Source organism: Chinchilla lanigera, unplaced genomic scaffold (assembly GCF_000276665.1).
Source record: "Chinchilla lanigera isolate Chin_1 unplaced genomic scaffold, ChiLan1.0 scaffold00001, whole genome shotgun sequence".
Taxonomy (NCBI): Eukaryota; Metazoa; Chordata; class Mammalia; order Rodentia; family Chinchillidae; genus Chinchilla; species Chinchilla lanigera.
In genome coordinates this window covers 22,362,424-22,384,195 of record NW_004955402.1, presented here as the reverse complement: position 1 = coordinate 22,384,195, position 21,772 = coordinate 22,362,424, and the positions used below count along the sequence as shown (strand labels likewise).

General features: G+C 36.8%; 1 protein-coding gene across 1 annotated transcript in view; it reads right to left on the bottom strand.

The window, feature by feature from the left end:
* Positions 1 to 2,668: 2,668 nt before the first annotated feature.
* Galnt1 (polypeptide N-acetylgalactosaminyltransferase 1) overlaps positions 2,669 to 21,772 on the bottom strand; it is a 70,483-nt gene continuing 51,379 nt past the window's right edge. The window contains 5 exon segments of the mRNA XM_005415409.2: positions 2,669 to 4,907; positions 7,648 to 7,782; positions 8,698 to 8,796; positions 18,851 to 18,990; positions 19,997 to 20,177. Coding sequence (XP_005415466.1) covers positions 4,761 to 4,907; positions 7,648 to 7,782; positions 8,698 to 8,796; positions 18,851 to 18,990; positions 19,997 to 20,177 — 702 coding nt within the window. The 3' untranslated portion in view covers positions 2,669 to 4,760.

Sequence of the window (21,772 nt, the reverse complement as noted above, 5' to 3'; positions counted from 1 at the left end):
TCTTATAGTTTTATAATTTTAGCTTTTACATTTAGGACTTTAATGTATCTTAGGTAAATTTCTGCTTCAAGTATGAGATGGGTCCCATTTCTTTTTCCTTTTTTTTTTTTTTTTTTGCATGCAGATACCCAGTTTTCCCAACACCATTTGTTGAAGAGATTGGTCATTTCTCCTTAGAGTGGTCTTGCCAATCTTGTCTGTTGGGAGTGGCTGGTGCTAGAAATAGGTTATATGTGTGGAGACAAGATAAGGCTATAGTGCCTAACGCAGTCAAGCTACCTGACTCTTGAGAAAAGCATCCTGCCTAGACAATTTCAGTCATTAGTTGCTAGGCAACTGTGTCTGGTGATACTAACTTTGCAAGAGTATAAACAACCCTCCTGTTGTTGTTCAGGGTCCTCTTCCTCATCAGCTAAGATGCCTCCACCTGACCCAGATCTTGTCTCGTTTATCTTTTCCTCATTGTCACTGCCATTCCTCCCAGGCTACAGCAAGAACACGAGTTGGAACAACTGTCAAAGATCCTTTGGCTATGTATGTGAGAACTTATTTCTGGGCTCTCTATTCTACCTAATAAATCTTGAAATGGGGTAGACTGATTACCTGTTGTTGAGATTTTGATAGATATTGCATTAAACCTATATATCAATTTGGGGAAAAATTAGCATGTTTACTGCGTTGCATTTTCCAATTTACCTGCATGGGATGCTTTCCATTTATTTAGTCTTTGATTTATTAATTAACATTGCGTAGCTTTATCATAAATGTCTTGGAAATGTATGTTTTGTTAGGTTTTACTGGATTTGTGTTGTTAGAATAAACTTTTTCATTAGTAATTATAGATGATATTACATTTTTTGGCATATGTTTGTGAAAATGTCCTTAATTTGCTGATGTGGCAAACAAATAACTCTGCTATGCAAAAAACAGAAGATAATCTGCTTTGCCATTAACTTTATAATTCATTTGCATATAGGCAACATGCTATATATGAAAAAATTACTGAGCTACAAGTACTAAATACTGAAAAATTAAGTTTATTATAATTTATTTTATTTAACAATCTAGGAAGTTCACAGCCATCAGCAGTTCCAGTGCTATTTCAGGTGCAGTGGAAAATTCGGGAATCTCAGTGGAGCCGTCAATGTAGCAAACTTTGTAGGTGAAATACATACAGACTTTTGGAAGCACGTGTGAAGATCATGTTTTCCTATTCTAACTGTAAGTTGGACAGCCTCTATTAAGTCTGCCAATCTGTGCTTATGTTGGGCTCTTGTTACAGCAGTTCTTAAAATGTCTTTTGCTTTTCTCAGCATGAATCCTCTGTCAGGTAGTACAGTGCATGGATCACAACTATTTTCTGGCTTATACTTTCACTTTTGTGTTTTTTGGATGAGCATCTAATTTTGATGACATTTATTAGCTTAATAGCTTTTGTGTTCTAAGATATCTTCCCCTTCCTCAAATTCATGAAGACAAAGCTCTGTAGCTTTGAAATTGTCTTCATATGTAGGTCTATAACCCATTTTCACTAAGTTGTACATAGTATGAAGGCATTAATGTGCAAGTTTTTTCCTATACTGGTAACAACTGCTCCAGTTCTAATAGAAAAAGAATTTTTTTCTATTTCTTTGAGACAGGGTTTCACTATGCAGTTTGGGCTGGCCTCAAATTCACAGCAAGCCTTCTGCCTCAGCCTCCAAGGTGCTGGGATTAAGGGTGTGTGCCACTGCACCCAACCTTGTTTCATGTTTTTGTTAAAAAGACCAAATGTATCTGGGTCTATTTATGGACTCTTCACTGTACCAATTGTCTATTTATCCGAGCTCTAGTATCATACTGTCTCATCTACTGCAGCTTCAGAGCAAGTCTTGAAATTGGGAAGTTTAAGCTGACCAATCTTATTTTTCTTTAACATTATCTTGGTTGTTCTGCACCTATTGTCATTTCTGTAAGAAAGCCTTATATAATTTTTTATTTCATTGAATTTATAGATCAATTTCTGGGAAACTGACATCTCAACACCAGGCAGTCTTTTCCATCAATGAGAATAGTATCCTATTATATCATTTAATTTTTCATAGCAAAATTTTATAGTTTTCATGGTAGGGTCTTGCACATCTTTTGTTTTGCACTAACTTTCTTACTGGATATCTGACTTATTTAATACTATGATAAATGGTATATTTTAAAATTTTACTTCAAGTGTTTATTGGTAATGTATAGCTCTACCATACAGTATTGTGTATTTGCCCCATGTCCTGAAAAATATTGCTGACTGATTTACCAAGCAAACGCTAAGTAATCTTTGAGAAATCAGAAAATGGAAGAAGTGTTACCTAATATGAAACAGATCTAATTTCCCATTAGCATAAAAATTAACTCATTCTTTAATAACTTCTCAGAGTTGTTACTTCTGGATTGATTTCTCTTTTTAAGCACATGTTAACTATGGAGTTAGGTTTCCTCTTGGTATTCTTCCTGGAAGATGAAGACAGCACCAAATCCTAAACAGGAACCTGTTTTTCAGCTAAATGGAGAACAGGGGAAATGAAGATACAGCCTGTGATGTATCTTGAATTGTGAACAAAGTTTTATCAAGAATTCCAATCAGAACAGAGAGACAATATTAAAATGGACTGAGACTGAAATGGAGTGAATAAATTTGTGAGGTTCAAATTATCTTTAATGGTCGCACTTATGAATTCTTCACCGGTCAAATAATCCTATGTGTTCATTCCTTGCTTTTTTCCCTCCCTCAATTTGATTTTACAAGAGATTAGCATGTACTTAATCTACAGATAGCCACGATGAAAAGGGATCCATTTTAACTTCAAATAAAAGCAATGTAAGGCACAACTATTCAGGAATATTTTATATTTTCAAAATATTTAGGAATAGTTTAATTAGAAAAATAAAGGCAATGGGATTATCTATCAGGTTCTAAAAGTACCCATGAATTAAACCACACCCCCCCTTAAAAAACAAAACAAAACCTTAAATCACATTGCTATTAAGCTTTCTTACAGTAAAGAATAAAACCAAACTATGCTGAAGTACAAAAATCTGAAATTCTGAGCATGAAAATAATTTATTGATTAGACATTTGATTTGTTCAAGCATTAGGCCTACTGAACATAGCTATGGAGTAGGAAAAAAAATTCCATCCAGCACCTGCATCATTCCAAATTTCCTGGGGACAGTTTGTGCATATTGTATTATGGCCTCACCCTAAAACATCCACATGCAGTTGATGTGGATTAACTTTTTAATGAAAGGACATGAGAAACTTTGTGTACACCCAAGTTGGCAAGTATCATTAGTGATACGACTTTCAGCAACATTCTTAGGCACAACAGCACTGCCTGCAGTGACAGTCTTTGATAATCGAAGAAAAGACTACCATTAAATATAATCTTACAAATAAGAATATTTAGGGAAGAAATGCAGGACTAGTCATATGGAAAAGTAGCTGCACTTCTTTGGCTAACTCAATAAAAAAATGCCAATAGAACATTTTCAGTCAAATTCTAATTTAAAAAAAGCAGCAGATCAACATTACAATTCAAGAATCTAATCTAAGTATGAACTTGACAATGAAGTACATCTGAGTATGGAGTGAAAAGGTTTTCCAAAAAACCATCAAATATATTATCTCCGAATACCCAAATAATAAAATGCTTCTGTAAGCCTTTAGTTAAGTGGAATCATTAAGAACTGAAAATTTATTGCTAGGGAAACAAATTTGTAATACAGTAGTATGAATCTTGGGTATGAAGCATAATCTGTTGAATCAAGTTAAGAAGTTGATGTGGCAAGAAATTTGTGTGTGTGTCCATGTGCGTATGTGAGACAGACAGCGGGCGGGGGTGGGGTGGGGCTGAAACTATAAAGCCAGCTGACCCAAGAGCAACTGAAATATCGAACTTGTTCAGTTGAGACCAGATACCATCATGTTAATTCTCCATTTTGGAAGGCAATTAAAAATTAACAATTCCAACAGCCCACAAACCAAATAAAAAATGTAGAAATTAAATCTATGTTCAAAGAGCTTTTTTTTCCAGCTCATTTTGAGCACCCCAAGAAAAATAAAAGCATCCATGACTATCACAGACGAAAACAAAATGTTATTGGAATCAGTTATTTTTCCCCACTGAGGTATAAAATCTATATAGAAATTTGATACTATACTATAACAAATTGTACTTCTCATAGTTCTGTTGTAATTTTCTTTAAACCCTGTTTAATATAGTTTTTTAAAATTGTTGTAAAAATGCTTTCATGATTGTGAATCTGGTTCCAGTTCTTTTTTGTCTATTTGTGTATCAATAGTTAATATACTGGCTACCAGTTCTAATCAGGAAAAAAATCTTGGAAATATCTTCATTATGACAGCACAGTCAGCAGAAATTACTGATGTGCAAGCAAACCATAAAAGGTGCAGTTCTCCAGAAAGCACATTAAGTTTTGTTGTCTGAATATTCTTTCCTATGCTTCTTGATGAAAGACTCTTTCAATCTTGTAAACATCAGTGTGCACAGACTTACTACTATGCAGTTTCACGTCCTTGGACAGGAAGGCTGGTTCACAGCTAGTGAAAAGCTAGAGGAGTCCGAGTTTTAATGGTTGATAAATCTATATCCTACAGAGGAGGAAAGCACTTTTCCTTTTTTGCTACTTAAAAATGTGGCAGAAAGGTATGCTGAGGTAGCCCAGTCAATCCTTTTTCATTTCTTTTTTTTTTTTTTGTAAATTTGGTCTCAGAATATTTCTGGAAGGGTGACGTTTCGAAGAAGCCACTGCTGGGACCGGCTTCCATTGCAGTCTCTAATGCTGGGCACCTGGCTATCCTCTTCTGTGGCTTTATCCAGGCACTGATTACTGTTCACATGCTGCAGGGTTAATTTCTGAAAGTGACAGAAAAAAAAATCTCAATGTGAAAGTAGAGGGAGAAAAACATCTCAACCATCATTTTTTTTGATGATTATTAATACCTCTGTAGAGAAGATTATTTGGGGGACAGGACTATATGTTATTTTAAGGATAATGGAGAAAAGATATGAATACATTTAATGGTAGCATTAAGAGGTATGTGGGAAGGAATGGCAGGGGGGTACTGTGGACTCCATTGGATTTGCACTAAGATGACCTAAATTGTAAGCTTTAACTCTGCCATAAGCTCTGTAACACTGAGAATAGCTTTTTCTTTTTTAAAAATGAGAATAAGGAAAAAAATTTTGAGCAGATTCTGTGCGGTACAGAGATAATGAAATTAAAGTATACCCCCAGATTAGCGGTGCCTAATTTACGACTTCCAACCTATTTCCAAACAGCTATTTCAAAATTATTTCATTTTCCTCTGATAAGCCATTCAAATTAATGCTGTGATTCCAAACCTCAAGTCTGCAGGAACTCGGTTGTTCTGCAGACTCAGAACTGTGAAAACGCTGAGATGTGAGATGTGGAACAATCAATCTCAAGTCAATGTCAGTATCAGATCCAGAGAGCCTATTCTTGTGGTTAAGGTGCTGGTGTGGTACACAAGGAAGAGTACAGAACTTGGTGTAGACTAGGTTCACAGCACAAATAACTTGGCCTTTCTCTTCCCCTCTTCCCTGAGTACTGGGGAGTAAACCCTTGGCTTCTGCACTGAGCTACATCCCCCACCCCTTTTTAAAAATTTTTCATTTTGAGCTAAGGTCTCACTAAGTCAGTCATTCAGCTAGGCTCCAACCTGCCGTTCTCCTGCCTCAGCCTACCACACTTCTAGGATTAAGGGCATGAACCACCACACCTAGTTGGATTCCTAATTTTAAAATAAAGATCACATTATATATTTTGAAAAGATTCTGTGAGGTACAGAGATAATGAAATTAAAGTATACAGAGCCTCACTTACAAAGTAGGTTCTTAATAAATGATAGATATTACTATGTTTTTCTACCTATGGACAGTCTAGATTTGATGAGAGTGAACAGAAACAAGTTATAAAATGAACCAGATGGCCATATTTTGTACTTCAGATTATCTGAAAATAGAAAAACTTTTCTGTTGCTAATGTTGGATGGGGGCCCTATAAATGAAAAGGTTAAGACTGCCTACAATTCCCGCACTCTGAGAGACTGAGGCAGGAGGATGTAAGATAACTCAGTGAAACCCTGTCTCAAAATAGAAAATAATCAAAAGGGCTGAGGATACAGTTTAGTGCAAAGGCCCTGGATTCAATCCCTAGTACTAGAAGGAAAAAAAAAAAGGTTCACTAGTCAATGTGCTCTGGTCACATTACGAAAATATGGAATGTTAAAGAACATACATTCTTGTTTTTGAAATAGGGTCCCATTATGTACTTCAGGCTGTCCTGAACTTGGCTTATCTGACTCTCTTTTAAAATTTATGACTGACTGACTGCAGTGATGGGGACTGAGTCCACTGAACTTCGATCCCTCAACCCCTATCTGATTCTTTTACCCATAACTCTATTTTAATGTAATTCTTTTATCCACAACATCTCATTTCCATGAGGCCTCTTTTACACTTAGTGGTTTTAATAAAACCAGCTGGGTGTGCTGGCACACATCTATAATCACAGCACTTGGGAGGCTGAGGTAGGAGGACTGCTGTGAGTTTGAGGCCAGCCTGAACTATGTAGCAAGATCCTGTCTCAAGAAATTAACAAACAAACCAACAACAAAAACACAAAAACAAAACAAAAAACCCCTTAATGGTTGTACACAACTATTTTGGCTTCCAGTCATTAATAAGTCTTATGTTATGATCCAAATGTGCACAGTATTCATATGCAGATGTCTCTGTCCATACTGACTATAATCAGTACTTTCTACTTTGATCTTTACAAGTGCCCAAGAACAGAACCTGGGATAGTCAGTATGGTTGTGGTTTTTAATTTTTTTTCACGGAGATGCTATGTAATGTATTGGTTGAAAAGATGGGCTTTGCAATCAGACATCCCTGGAACAAATTTCAAATTAGTCACATATCAATGACGCACGCCCCTGAGCAAACACTTAACTTCTCTGAGACCCAGTTTCTTCATCTGTAAAAAAGGGACAAAAATGCTTCATTTGGGTTTTTGTTAGGAAACTCTGAGAAGATGTATATAAAGTGCTGTGTAGCTCAGACTAGGTGCTTGAGAAATAGAAATACTATTTACTGGAAAACTCAACATTTTACCAATATCCTAGGCAGCCATAAACATAATCTAGCAGTAAAAGAGCCAGAGGTCTGTATGAAATCCATGCCTGAAACCACCTACCTAAGAGAAATAACTCCCTATTTAAGATGCTATTCTATAAAGAGGTTTTTGTTGTTGCCTGCTTAACATGTTATTTTTCAATGAATTTAAAAATGGAAGGCTCTTTCATATTTTGAATTCTTTGGTTGTCATAATGACTGCGTCTCTGGCATTTGCTGTCATAGCCAGAGATGCTCTGCATTCTTCAATGCATGGGGAAGTCACACCTGAAATAGCAATGACATGCTGGAATAGAGTATTCAAGCCATTTCTAATGGCCATATTAAGCATATTCTTTTTAACTAATATCAACCACATTAGTTAAAAAGAACATAAAAACACCCAATGACCCATCCTGATTTTTTTTTAATTCCTCTAGGTAGCTGGGTAACTTACCACTGGGTCATACTCCCAGAGTTGGTTGCCTTTTAGGTGGTGGCATTTGAGCATGGTAACTGGGCCATTAAGTTTGGAAACATCCAAGCAAAGGTCATCTGTTCTAATTTCTTTGTTGGCAGTATAAGAGAAAACCTGGAAAACAAAAATGTACACAATGAAGTTTTACAAGTAAAAATAACAAGTAAAAATCTAGGGGCTAGGGATTTAGCTCAGCAGCACAGTGCCTGCCTGGCAAGCACAAGGTCGTGAGTTCGATTCCTGGTACCAGAAACCTCCCCCCCCGCCAAAAAAAAACTAAAGACATCAAATAACTTGGCAAGGACAAAACTCCCAAGTATTTCAAGATACGTGACTTTTGTGCTTTATTAGCTACTTATGCTGAGCATCTCTCAGGCAGGTGTCATTTCAACCAGTTGATTCTTGTGCTGAATAAGTTATTTTTCCTACTTAGTCTGAATAAATTTGATACAATTATCATTGTTATATTTCCTATTTTATTTTATAAAAATTAATGAAAAAATACAAGGTTTGGTCATCACATATTTAAGTAAGTGGACTGATAAGGGGTTAAAATAATGGTAATGACTCAGAAACCTACCACCAAGTTTACACAGAGAAAGGTAAAAACGGCCTTATTTTCTGTATATATACTAGTTTGACTAAAAAAGGGCAAAATAAATCTTGTGTTCAGTACTGTCAATACAGTTCTCACAAGGGGCCTTTCACAAATGTTTTGTTTAAAAATATCATTAGATTAGCCAGCTGTGGTGGTGCATGCCTGTAATTCCAGCACTTGGAAGGCTGTGGCAGGAGGATCTCACGAATTCAAGGCCAGCCTGGGCTACATAGTGAGTTCAAGACCTGCCTGAATTACATAGCGAGACCCTGTCTAGAAAAAAACAAAAAAATAAGATTGAAGGCTTCCTTCATCTAATGGTCTTGATTATTTTCTCTTTAAACTGAAAAATATTTCTGAATGGTGTCACTGAGTAAAAAAAGGCAAAGTAAAAAAAAGTAGCCCTTTAAAAATTTTACTAAGATACTCACCTGATTACCTCCCATACCATGACAATTAAAAATTCCAACTTTTTCATTCTCTTTTCTAGCCATGTTATCGAGACACTGATTTGTTTCCACATTTCGTATCTATGAGACAATGAAAGTAAGAGTAGAGAGGTTAACCAGACACATACATACATACAACACTAAAAATCAATCTAAGCTTTCCTTGTACTACTTTGAAATTATCTCAAATTCTTTATGTAAAGGCTATAGATTGGGGATAAAAATCACTGTCTGGCTATGTAAATTCTTTGACCTAGAAAGGTCTTATAGTGGGAAAATTCTTTAACTTCTTTCATTCTTCCACACTGTTCTCCTAGAATTTACATTTAGTTCAACTCCTTAAAGGTACTACTAACAATCAAGGTAAGGGTATTACTTGTGACAGCTATTCTGATGACTTCTCCAGAGACTTAAGGTGGGCATTTTCTAGCCAAAAAGCTTTGAATTTGGCTTATCTGGAAATCCAGACTTGGTGTGGTACCAGCTTAACTCTTTCCTTCAGTAGTTGTCAATTATATAAAAGGAACTTAAATCAATCATCAGAATTAGGAGGAGTATTTTAAGCAGTTCTTCATATTGTTTTCTCTCAACCACTGTAGTTTTAAAAATAAATTAACCGACATCTGAAAGCCCTAAGCCTATTGCCTGGGATGGCACTGCTAGCAAATAAGCCAGAGGGAGACGTATGACAGAATACAGTGGTCATGTCATGTGGACAGAAAAATATGTAGCTTTGTGTGACACATAAAGCACAGGTGAAATTTACCTACAAATGAGCCATTTGTTTTGTCTACATACTATTCCAATGTTTTAAAAAGATACCAAGAAGTCAAGACATATTTTTCTTACAAAGAGCGAAGACAGTAAGTGTAAAAAACTGTCTTATTCCCAGGCAGCCAGGAATAAGAACTGAGGTTCTCAAATAAGAGGGCCGGGTTCCAAGTGATACTGAAAATCAGAAAAACTAGGACTTAAGTTTTTTTGTTTTTTTTTTTAAGTTAAATCTTGATTTTACTACTTAAGCACATAGACAAATTTATGCCAGGAAGGCAGAGGCTGTGGATGACTCACTGTTATGCTTGATTCACTGTGTCAACTTGGTAAGTTAGTAAGTTTAACTAAGTAACTCAGCAGGGGGTCACCGTCCTCATTTTGTGAACATCCTGAGCCTGTGCAAGAGGTGAGCACGGAGATGGTGTGAGTGCTGCACTCATCCGAGGGCGAGTACCCTGCATACAATATAAGCGAGGAAAAGAGGCTTGTCCTCCCTTTTTTGTTCTTGTTGCTTTTGCTGTCTTCTGCCGCTTGGAACTGTGGCCCCTGTGCCATGCCACCCTGCCTTGGAGCCAGGTGATTATGGAAGAAACCTCCACAAACTGTGAGCTAAATAAACTTTTCCCTTTTTAATTTGGGCGTTGTCTTGGCAACAAGAGAAAAGTAACTAACACACTGATTTCTTAATTAAGTGGTAGAGATCCTCAGAGAGATCAGGAGCAAGTCTTTTAAAGGTTCTCAAGATTTTATAACCTATCATAAAATGTACTTGTGCAATGCCATGAGCATCTCTCAAGATCACATCGATTTGTGAGAGAGTCAGGCCCTTGTTGGCCGGTTTGTGAATCTGCTCCTTCACTCTGTCAGATTCAGCTTCAGGTAGGTGGGGGACACTGTGGTGACATGGCTCTGAGATGGCTAGGACAGGCACTACCCAGGAGTACGCATACGACACATGACAGTGGTGGTCTGGAAGCCAGGACTTAAAATTTATTTATTTATTTTGTTCTTTTTGAGAGAGGGTCTCGCTATGAAGCTTAGGTGGCCTTGAGCTCACTTTGTAACCCAGGCTGGTCTCGAATTTACAATGATCCTCCTGCCTCAGCCTCCTCAGTGCTGGGATTACAGATGTGTGCCACCACACCTAGCCAGGACTTAAATTTTAGCAACAATTTTGTTCTGTGGGATTCTAGGAGAAAGAGGATCACCTAGTAGTTTTTTTTTCTAGTGAGAGTTAAATTTGAAGAGCCTTTGGAAAAGGGAAAAATTAGGAGCAAACAAATTTTCCAGGCCTGCTGAATTAGATGTTCAAAATTGTAATTCCACATAGCTCTAAGGCTATGTAAATAATTACCACTTTTCTAGTGAGGGGTTGAAAGTATAGAAATGGTGGCACACACACTTATTTCAATGTTTGCACTGGGATGGAAATAGGTATTAAGGTTGGTTATTCAACACCTGACATTTTAAAGCACTGTTTAAAAACGTTTGGGAAATATAGAATGACATAAAACATAGGCATATTAGTATGAAGAAGGAAGAGAAAATATATGCAAGAATGTAAGGCTAGCTAACGTAAGGATGTTCTTCTAGGCAAATGTCTTCTGTGTTTTACTTCTAAAAAAAGTGTTAATCTTCTGACAAGTTGGTGGGTATTCTGAAGTTCAATGTAGGAACAGATGGGTTAGTGTCTCTCTGGATTTTCCCAGTGTTCAGAGGTTTTATCTCATCTTTTCGTGTACACATAGTATACAGTTAACTTCTCCATAGCCTTATAACACGCTGAATCCCTTCTCCTTTGTTCTCCTGTCTAATCACATCTTGGTAACTATCTGTGAAAGGGGACAGCATCTTGTTCGGTATGATATCTCATAGTCGTTGGGATGTCTAATGGCAACTGAGATTCTAAACTGTGAGATCCAAACTAAAAGGTTGATTTGATTTGTGAAAAGAAGGGAGCTTTTTTTCCTGGTTGAAGTAGATATTCCTAAGTACCACTATGGTCCGGGTGATGTGCTTTACCTAGCAGGGAGTTAACTACTGGTAGAATGCCTTGGAAATTTGGTATACATCTCATAATAATTGTTTTAGGAGAACTCTTAAATTATTTAGGAGTAAGGAAAACTACAGAGGGTATGTATTAGTTATGATTTCTGGAAACACCAAGTTTGATAAGCCAATATGGACTTCTCAACTTAGGACCTTCACAGGAAGAAATCTGCAGAATGACAGGGTAGCAGTGCATGATAAGAACAGACACAACATCTGCTGGTGACTACCTGTGTTTATGTCTCTAGTACCATCCAATAGAACTTTCTGTAAGGATGGAAATGTCTGTATTTGTGCTGTTTAGTATGGTGTCTACTAGTCAAATATGTCCTCTGAGCACTTTCAATGTGGCTGAGGACCTAAGTTTTAAATTTTATTAAACTGTAATTAAGTTTAACAAAACAAAGACACTACACTGGATTCACAGGTCTAGATTTAGATGCTGACATAGAGGAGGAACTAAGTGAAATATACAGAGCTCCCACCAGAGACTGACACATAGTGGGCACATAAAACTATTGATTCTTTCTTCATCCACAGATCCAGTAACTCTTCAATTACACTTCTGAATACCAAATTGGGTATACTGCTATTTTTTGCTTTAAGAGCTGAAAATTATGAATGTGCTCATTTCTGCGAAACCAGGCAAGACATGAGAGTTTTGGTTTCTTAGTTTCCGGTACAGTTTCCTCCAGATTCCTGATACTTCTTGTAGCATGGGCAACATAAAGAGTGTTAAAACATGTTTGGAATCTGGATTCAATGAGTCATTCTGAGCCATAAGGGGAACACCAAATATGAAAGTGAATGTAGCGTAAGTGGTTAAGAATGTAGTCTCAAGCCAGACTGCCTGTGTTCAGTTCCTATCTCTTCCATTTTGTGGTTGTGACCTTAACCATGTTACTGTCATCTTTTTGTTTATGCCTCATATTTACCTGTGAAATGAAGATAACAGCATCTACTCACAGTGCTGAGGTGAGGGTAAAATGAGTTACTAGATCTTCCTGGAGAAGCAACTGGTCAGCAAATATGACTGGCTAAACTGGTAAAGGTCTGGATTGTCTGTTTTTGTGGTTTGTTTAGAATATTCAACTACTGGATTAACAACTATTAGATACCACAACGAGATACATTTATTTGGCTTCAAGTCCTATGGGAGCTATGGATGTCAGATTTTGTTGAAGTCAGATACTCTGATCACTATTATTCTCACTATATATTTCCTAAATTCCCTTTCTGCTCTAAAATTCAGTGATTTCAGATTTTTCTGGGCCCTAGCAGTGTGACAAAAGATCTCTAAGAGGTCAAATTACAGTCACTAGCAAAGAAACATTTACAGAGATGATGCTATGGTCATAAACATAATGTTCCCAGCTACAGTGATGGGTGCTTGATAACCCTGCCCCAGAAATCAGATCTTTACTGTAGGTGATATGACATGGTATGAAAGGTCCACAAACAAGAAGGCCACAGCTGGTAAAATTTGTGATTTACCTAGGAAGCCAGCTGGCAAGAGGTACTTAAGGTGCCAAATTACCTTGACAATCAACTACCACAGGTTAGGCAAATGACTCTTTGGAATATGCCTAGAGTCTGACCCAGCTAACAATGGATAGTTAGTGTTCAAAATTAGGTCAGAGGAAAAAAAAAAATCTCTCATTCCCTACTCTAAGGGCAAGTTACAGGAGTGACTTATAAATCTTTCCCTGGCATATTACTCACCCTGGGTGTTTACTGACTGGAATGGGACCACAGCAGAGGAAACACTCATTAAGGGCATTAGTGAGTATCACCAGCAGCTCAAGAACCAACAAACCTCTCACTTGTCTGAGGATGAATTCCTTAAATCACAAGAAAGTTCAGAGGTAGGGAGCACAAGTTAACAGTGCAGTAGCCTCAATAACTCCTAGGGACAAACACGGAGACCATGCCTATTTGAGCACCGCGAAAACCACAAACAGGCGGAATGGTTTCATTAACTCATCACCACCCAGCTTCCGTCTGTGATCTATTTGCTTCCTCATATCTGACATCACATTTTGACATGTTTTCTTCTTCTTTTCCTAAGTCCCACCACCAATACCCATTCTTCACTCACAGCAGATAACGTTGCATTTGACTGAAGATGCCAAGTTATTAGAAGAGAGCTTCCTCACACTCTGATCACAAACTCTAGCTTCCACTTCCAAATCTACATCCGACCTGCGCTTGTCCCTATCCTCTCTACTTTCCATTCTACTCCAAGGGACGGACTATCCTCTTCCCACATCCCCAAGCATTATCTCTTATTTGTGCACTGGATCTCATTTCCAATTTACTTAAATACATGACTCCTAGTGTGGTCCTTGATTTCTCTGGTCAAAAACCAAACCAAAACCAAACAAAACACTGCTATTTACCATATTAACCACTTTCAAGTAAACAGCTCAGTAGTGTTCAGTATAATCACATTATTGTGAAACAGATCTCCGCAACTTTTGCATCTTGCAAATGTGCAACATTTGTAACCATTAAGCAGAATTTCTCTGCTATCTTCCCTTGACCTCTTCGGGCTAGCATTCTACTTTGTTTCCATGAATTTGGCTACTCTAGGTACCACAAGTAAGTGGAATTATACTTTTTTAAAAAATCAACTTATTTCACTTAAGCATAATGTCTTGAAGGTTCATTCATGGTGTGGTACAAGTGAGGATTTTCTTCCTTGTTAAAGGCTGTACCTTTACATTGTAGATACGTACCACAGTCTGTTTATCTATTCACAGACATCCGGGTTGGTTCCATCTCTTAGCTACTGTGAACAGTGCTACTAAGAACATAAATGTGCAAATATCTTATTGAGACCTTGCTTTTAATTCTTTTGGGGATATAGTACACCTAGAGATGGGATTGTTTCATCATATGGTAGTTGTGCTTTAAATGTGTTTATATGTATTTCTTTCTTCTTCTTTTTCTTTTTGTAGTGCTGGAGATCAAACTCAGGGCTTTGTGCATGCTAGGTAAATGGTTTACCTATCTGATTTATCTGGTTTACCTGATAGTAAAATTCTACAAGTATAGAGATAAGGCTATTCAGAAGACAGATCTGCATACTGTCTTCCAGAGCAGTTATACCATTTTACGCTTCCACCATTAGTGCACAAGTGTTCCAATTTTTCCACATCCTTGTCAGCACTTACTACTACTGTCTGTTTTCCTGACAGAAGCCATGCTACTGGGTGTGAAGGAGGGCTTTTTTTTTTTGTATCTACAACTTTTCTTTAGATCACTCATATCAGTGTTTTTAATTTTAATAAAAATAAATTTAAAAACCCTTCACTAGCCCATGTTCTCCTCCAGCCACCATCTAACTCTCAGCTTTCCTAAACAAAGTACCTTGCAAGACTGATACATATTTATGATCTCTCAAAGTTATCAGGGTCCTTACCAATCTCTATAGAAACTCATCTTGACTCTGTAAAGCAGAGGCTGCTTATAACAGATCCATGGCTAAATACAAAGGCCAGTTTCCATTTTCATGTTACATGTCTTCTCTACAGTAGAAACAGTTTATTACTTCTTTCTTCAAGTCCTTTACTCAGTCTTTGGGATGTTTTCTTGGTCGCTCTTCTATTTCATTGCCTACTTCTTTTCAACTTTTTTCTTGACTTCTTCTCATCCCCATGATTTGCAAATTACAGAATTCCTGATGGCTTGGTCCCATATTTGCTCCTCCCACAGTAACCTCATGTAGTTTTGTGGCTTTAAAAATGATCTATATGCTGACAATCCTTAAATTAAGATCTCCACTGCAAGCATCTTCCCCAAACTATCGATTTTTAAATATTAGTACAGATTCACCATCTTCCCTTGGATCTTAAGTTTAAGGTGTCCTAAACTCTTTGCTAAACTGCTTTAGTATCTGCTCTTCCTATAGGTGTTCCCATTTCAGTAATGGCAACTCCACAGTACTAGCGCCTTAGGCTAAAATCTTAAATCTTGAGATAATCCCTGATTATTATATGCCTTTCACCAAACAGCAGTTTTGCTCTTGCTCCCACATAGTTCTACTCCATATACCAAGCAATCTCATCCTTTTCAAATAAAAGTTTGCCCATCTCTTTACGGTTTTCCACCTTACTCAGAATAAAATTCGAAGTCCTCACTATGGCCTACAAGCTGCGTATGATTTAACCGTCATGTCACTGACCTTATTTTCTCCTCTCCTCCTAGTAGTTACTCTGTTCTGGACAACTAGCTTCCCTGCTGTTTTTGGAACATGCCAAATACACTCTTATAAATTTCAGGAATCTCTGTGAATGCTTTTCTCTGTACCAGAATACTCTTTCCTCAGAAATTTATATGGCTTATTCATTTCCTTTGCATCTCTGTTCAAAAATTACCTTATGAGAGGCCAATTACCATATATAAAACAACACTATCACCCATGCTCACCTAGTCATCATCTATCCCTTTTGATCTTGCCACCCTGGACATTTTACATAATTTGTTCCCCCACAGACTGTAGATCAACAAGAGCCTGATCTTCACTTTACTCATTGTATTTCTAGCACTTAACAACATCTATCATATAGCTGGTACTCAAACACTGTAGGAGTGATGACTTCCTACAGAGTGGGGAGGGCCAAGGAGACTAGATGCTAGCTTTGTTCACACAGATCATCACTGGCTGTTTGACTTACAAAAGGAAATTCTGTCTTTACTTTTTATCACAAAAAAGGCTAGAATCCCCATCCACTCTGCTTCACATTTTTTTTGTAAAAGCCAATTTTATAATTAAAAGCTCAAAGACTTGCAATGAATTGCAGATGGTCCAGCTTGTTAAGGAAACACATTGCTATAGTGAAAGAATAGCAGGAAAATGGCAAAATTATACAATATATACATTATCTCTAGGGATACCAACTCAACAGAAACTGAACTTTGTGATAGAAAAACAGTATTACTTATATATAAGGGTTAAGAAGGAAGTTTAATTTTATCAGCTGAAGAAAATGTCTCATAAAGGCTCCAAGTGATCAAAGAAAAGCAGAAACAATGGGAAGTGGGTAAGGAAGGCCCAGTGATTGCTCCTGCCTGCATATCCTAAGGGTTACCAAGTATTTTCCCAAAAGGCCAGAAGTAAATATTTTAGGCTTGTGGGCTATATGTTCAAAAGTAATCAAAGGCAGTAAGTAAATATATGGGCATGGCCATATTCCAATACAAGTTCATTTACAAAAATGGGCAAGAAGCTGGACTTAGCTTGTGGGCTCTCATGTGTTAATTCCTGGTAGAGATGATCAGATGCTTGTGGTTCTACAAGAAGTCTTCCCTTTCCCTCTCTAGAGCCTTTCTGTAAGTCAAGTGGTTATGGAATCAAAACAAGAATGGCTATATCTTTTTTTTAACAAAAAATAATCTGTAACTGCTAAGACTGTCCCAGAAAAAAATGAGTCAAAGAGTAGAAAGAAATTAATGACGGTATTATGACAAATCAGAAGTCTTATTCTCTGCAGAAGAAAGCATGGAATACAGGAAAGGCTATGTATCTACTAGAAAAGTGGACAATGAAAAAAGTGGTTAACAAAGAAAAAATATCTGATAGTAAATTCTACAAGTATAAAGATAAGGCTATTCGGAGATTCAGAAGAGACTTGCCATTTACCCTTTAAAAGAAAGTGGCTTTCCAACTTCTTTTTTAATCAAAACTGAGAGTAAGAAATGTGTTTTATAGTGTGACATAGTAAAAACAAAATTCTTTTACTGTAAGCAATATATCTGAATAGACTCTTTCTAGACTATTAAAAATGGTGGTTATAAGCAGCTAAACTGATGTATAATCCACTACGGGATCACACTGAGAATCACTGCTTCAAACTAATATAAAGGATTTGGGGGAGTTAGAAGCTAATACTTCAAAGCTTTATGGTCCAATAGCACAGAGTATTCTACTATAATGAAGAAGAGAGTGAAAAGCACAGCTTCTGGATGTATACAGTGTCTAACACTTTTGCTCCAAAAACTGGGGTGGAAAAAAATCATTTAAACTGCAAGATGGTGAAAGTACTAACTTAAGGGAGTAAAATCTTAATTGTACTTAACTGTAATAATTCAAGGATGCATACTGAAATCTCTAGGCCAAATATAAAATAAAAATGACAACTAAGAAGTCAACAGAAGAGAATAAATGTGAATTAAAGGAAACTCGCTCTTGTTTCTTGGTAACAAAGGGAGCAATAGAGATTTAATAAGGCTACACAGGAAGACTGCCATGTCTTCTTCCAAGAAAAGGAAGAACTTGGGCCTCTGGGAGAATGTTGATCTAGCAAATAAACATTTCAGATTAAAACAAAAAATCAGACTCTCTGAGCCAAGAGAAGAACCTATGTGGATTCCTGTACATAGACCAGAGGTCAGGCGAGGAGACAGAACAGACTGTTACCAACATTCTAGGAAGAGAATGCACAAGAAATAGTTCCTGTGCCCATCTTGGTAGTCACACCAGAAGATAAGAATGTAAGTGATTCCAATACCAGATCCTACTGTACACATGCCCATCGGGATAAAAAGGCTAAAAGCAGAACTCATTTGTAGTAACTAACTATAAGCACTAACAAACAGACTACTTCAGGTTTCAAAAGAAAGTGCTAAACTGTAAGAGAAATAATTAAAGGCATCACTGTTCTTTCCAATTTCCCTGCCCAAAGAGATTTAAAATCCCCAAAGGAAAATAAACCTGTGCCCAAAATACAATTTATTATGAATGGTCTTTCAAATTTCCTTGTCAGTTCTTAACAATTTATCATGACTTTGACATTTCTCAAGCTTTCATTTGGACTAACACTAAGATAATATCTTTATAAGTATGTGATCTCAAGTAAATGGATTAGTTTGTTAAAATAACAAGCCTGCTGCAGGCACTGCTATATAGTAACCAGAGTCCTACTTCCCAAACAAGAGCCTAAAATGTCAGGGATAGAGCATTCTTTTTTTTTTTTTTTTTTGTTTCTTTGTCTTTTTGAGACAGAGTGTCACTATGCAGTTCAGGATGGCCTTGAGCTTAGCTTACTTTGTAGCCCAGGCTACCCTTGAACTCGAAATCCTCCTGCCTCAGCCTCCCAAGTGCTGGGATTACAGGTGTGTGCCACCACACCTGGTTTAGAGAATTGTTATTTTAATTAACTATAGAATGATAAAAAATTCAGAAGATCTGATGAAGTTATGTAATTTTAATATGAAGGTATGTTTAAGCAAGTACAGTGGAGATTGGAAATTTTACCCCTTTTTATAAAGAAGTAAAAGCATAATAAAAACACAGCATGTATGTTTTTACCTCTCCCAATGAGAAATAATGACGTGGAATCTGAGAATCAGGGTAAATATTCTCTAGGTACCAAGAGAAAGGTTTGCATTGCAGTTTGTGTCTCAGACCAAGTCTTGATGATATATCTCCATAATCTACCTTTGTAACACCTGTTGAGAGAAATAATTAACTCTGAATTATTAGTATTCCAGTAGCTAGTACACACTGATTTATGTTTAACGAAATAGCTGGAAAGGAAAAGTAGTACCATCACTGTACATTGCATATACGGTACCACAGAGTGGTGGTATACTATGAATCCACCTCCAAGGCATGAAACAAAGAAAAGCCATGAAAATGTTATGTAATATTTCAAAGCAAAATTTACGTGAGAATTAAATAAATACTAATACTATTACATGCACATATATGTTAAGGCCAACACACACACACACACACACACACACACACACACACACACCCAAGATTTACTTTGTTTAAATATTAAACAGAGCAATTGTTCCCAATTGTGTTTCTCTCAAACAGCTCACTCAATTGCGCACACTGCCACTGGATAGTTTTGTAGCAACTGGAAAATGAGGACAGGACAGTAACAATGGCAGGCAGATGCATAACTGAGGAAACAACAGTTCCCCTAAACCTTAGAAGAGCACAGAAAAGCTCCTTGAAGCGTGCTATAGTGCTCAGTGTTGGCTTTCTGACACTTGATGACAGGCTTCATGATGCCATCTAAGGCCTGCTTGGAGAGAATGCTCAGGGGTCCACTGCTAAAACAGTGGCTTTTCTATGTTGGATGAAAAGAGCGAAGAACCCAGAAAGTCACAAAAGCCAGGAAAACACATGAAAATTAACATGAAACCTTACAGAAATAAAATGTCAAATACTGAGGTTAGGTTTACAAAACAAAAAACATGGGTAACACCTGGGCTAGCAAAACTGAGCTGGATTATTTAGTAGTACTGTTCAGGATATACTGGGCATTCTGCCAAGCACTTTCTATACTGTGCTTTCATTACGTCTTACAATGACCTTATGAGGCAAATGTTCACTTCTGATCAAAGCTTTGCTTCTACGCTTCTTGCCTCTCCTCAGAATACATTACGTTCAGGGACAATAAAGGTACAGCCTTGTATTTCTAATGCAAAATAAACTAACCTGGTGAAATTATATAGAAGAAATTCTTGAATTCATCCATCCACACTTCTGCAAGTCGTCTGTTATTTTTATTGATGATCTGTCCTGTGCCGCCTGGAAATGTGTAAGGTGTCGCTTTCCGAAACACATGTCCAACATGTGAGCATGTAACAATTTCCAAAGTTCCTCCACACTGCCAGATCTGAAAACAACAGCAGAGAAGGCTACACACAACACTGCTTGATATCCAGGAAAAGTTCCTCTCAGTCTTCCTATGGCATTTTCTTTTCAATTGAATAGAATAGGCTTTTATTTAAACTTAAATGGAAAACCTGCAGTTATTCGCAAAAACTTCCAAAGTACCTTCATACTACCAAATCTGAAAATAACAACAAAGAAGACCATATTAGGTATTGATAATTTTAAACAAACACTGTTGACATCTACTAAGTTTCACAGTGGGAATTTCATAGAGTCCAAGATATACAGCAGAGCTCCTACTATTTGATTACAGAGTGAATATCTCCTCTGGAACAAATGTTGCTCTAATTTTTGCTTTTGATCAAACCAAAAGTAAATTAAAATACAGAGAAGAGAGGTTGAAGGCTAAATACAGAAAAGATAAAAAATGTAGAGCAGTATTTTTCTAAATGCAGGCTATGACTCATAAGAGGATCATAAATTCAAACTGCTGAATTGTGAACAGCCCTTGTTAATGAGAACATCTATCTCACGAAATGTTCAATTTTAGTGTGTGTGTATGTATAATGTATTCCATAATGTGGTTCATGGCTTTAAAAAAAATATGACCAAGGAATATTCAGCCAGATACTTTTCTGTCCCCTGTCTCCAAACCTGTGTCACAGCTTGTACATTAAACAGAATCTAGATGTCTAAACCAGATCCATCAAGACTTTTTCAGTAAGAGGGATAGCATATCTTGTTGTATTTATTAGAATACTAAAAAGGAGCAAAAGAAAGATCACCAAGTATGGCTTTACATCCTTAATATAATCCTTCTCCTTTCAAAATATATTCTTCCCTTTAAAATTAAAAGTCTCATAGCTACTTGCAATTAAAGTTGCATTTTGAAAAAAAGTCTTTTGTTAAATATTTAGTTCAAGTTTCCCAGGATCATAACATGTTAGAGATAGACAGGTTTCACTGAGAATGAGCTTACTGACTTAAATGATGATACACTTCAGTGTGGTTTGTAGCATAAGCAGCTGTGCATCAGAAACTGACTAATAAAGAATATACAGTGTCATCTAAATATGTTGATTTTAAAGCCAGGCATGGTGGTGATCCCTGCTTGTAAACACATCACTCTGGAAGGCTGAAGCAGGAGGATCACAAGTTTGAGTCCAGACTAGGCAATTTACCAAGACCCTGTGTCAAAAAGGGCTTGTGGTATAACTCTGCATGAAGACGCTGGGTTCAATCCCCAGTACCACAAAAAAGGAAAAAAAAAATGCTGATTTTAGTGAACATGAAATGCAAAGGTTTTTATGTAAGATCAAGTGAGCTGAATTAATTTAAAGTCATTTTAGAATTGTTTTGCCCTTTTTTAAATGAACAAATATAAAGCTGATAAAATGACCTTGTTTTATATGTAACGATTTTCACATCAAACAAAAAGCATATTACGGGACGTGAAATTACATTTTTTTGGCAGTTAAGTTCCAGAGTAGCATATATAAACTACATATTAGTTTTTATTTATTTTGGGGGGATTAAGTTACTTCACTGAAAACAAAAGAAATTAAAGTAGAGAATCTTGTATACATTTTATGGCCA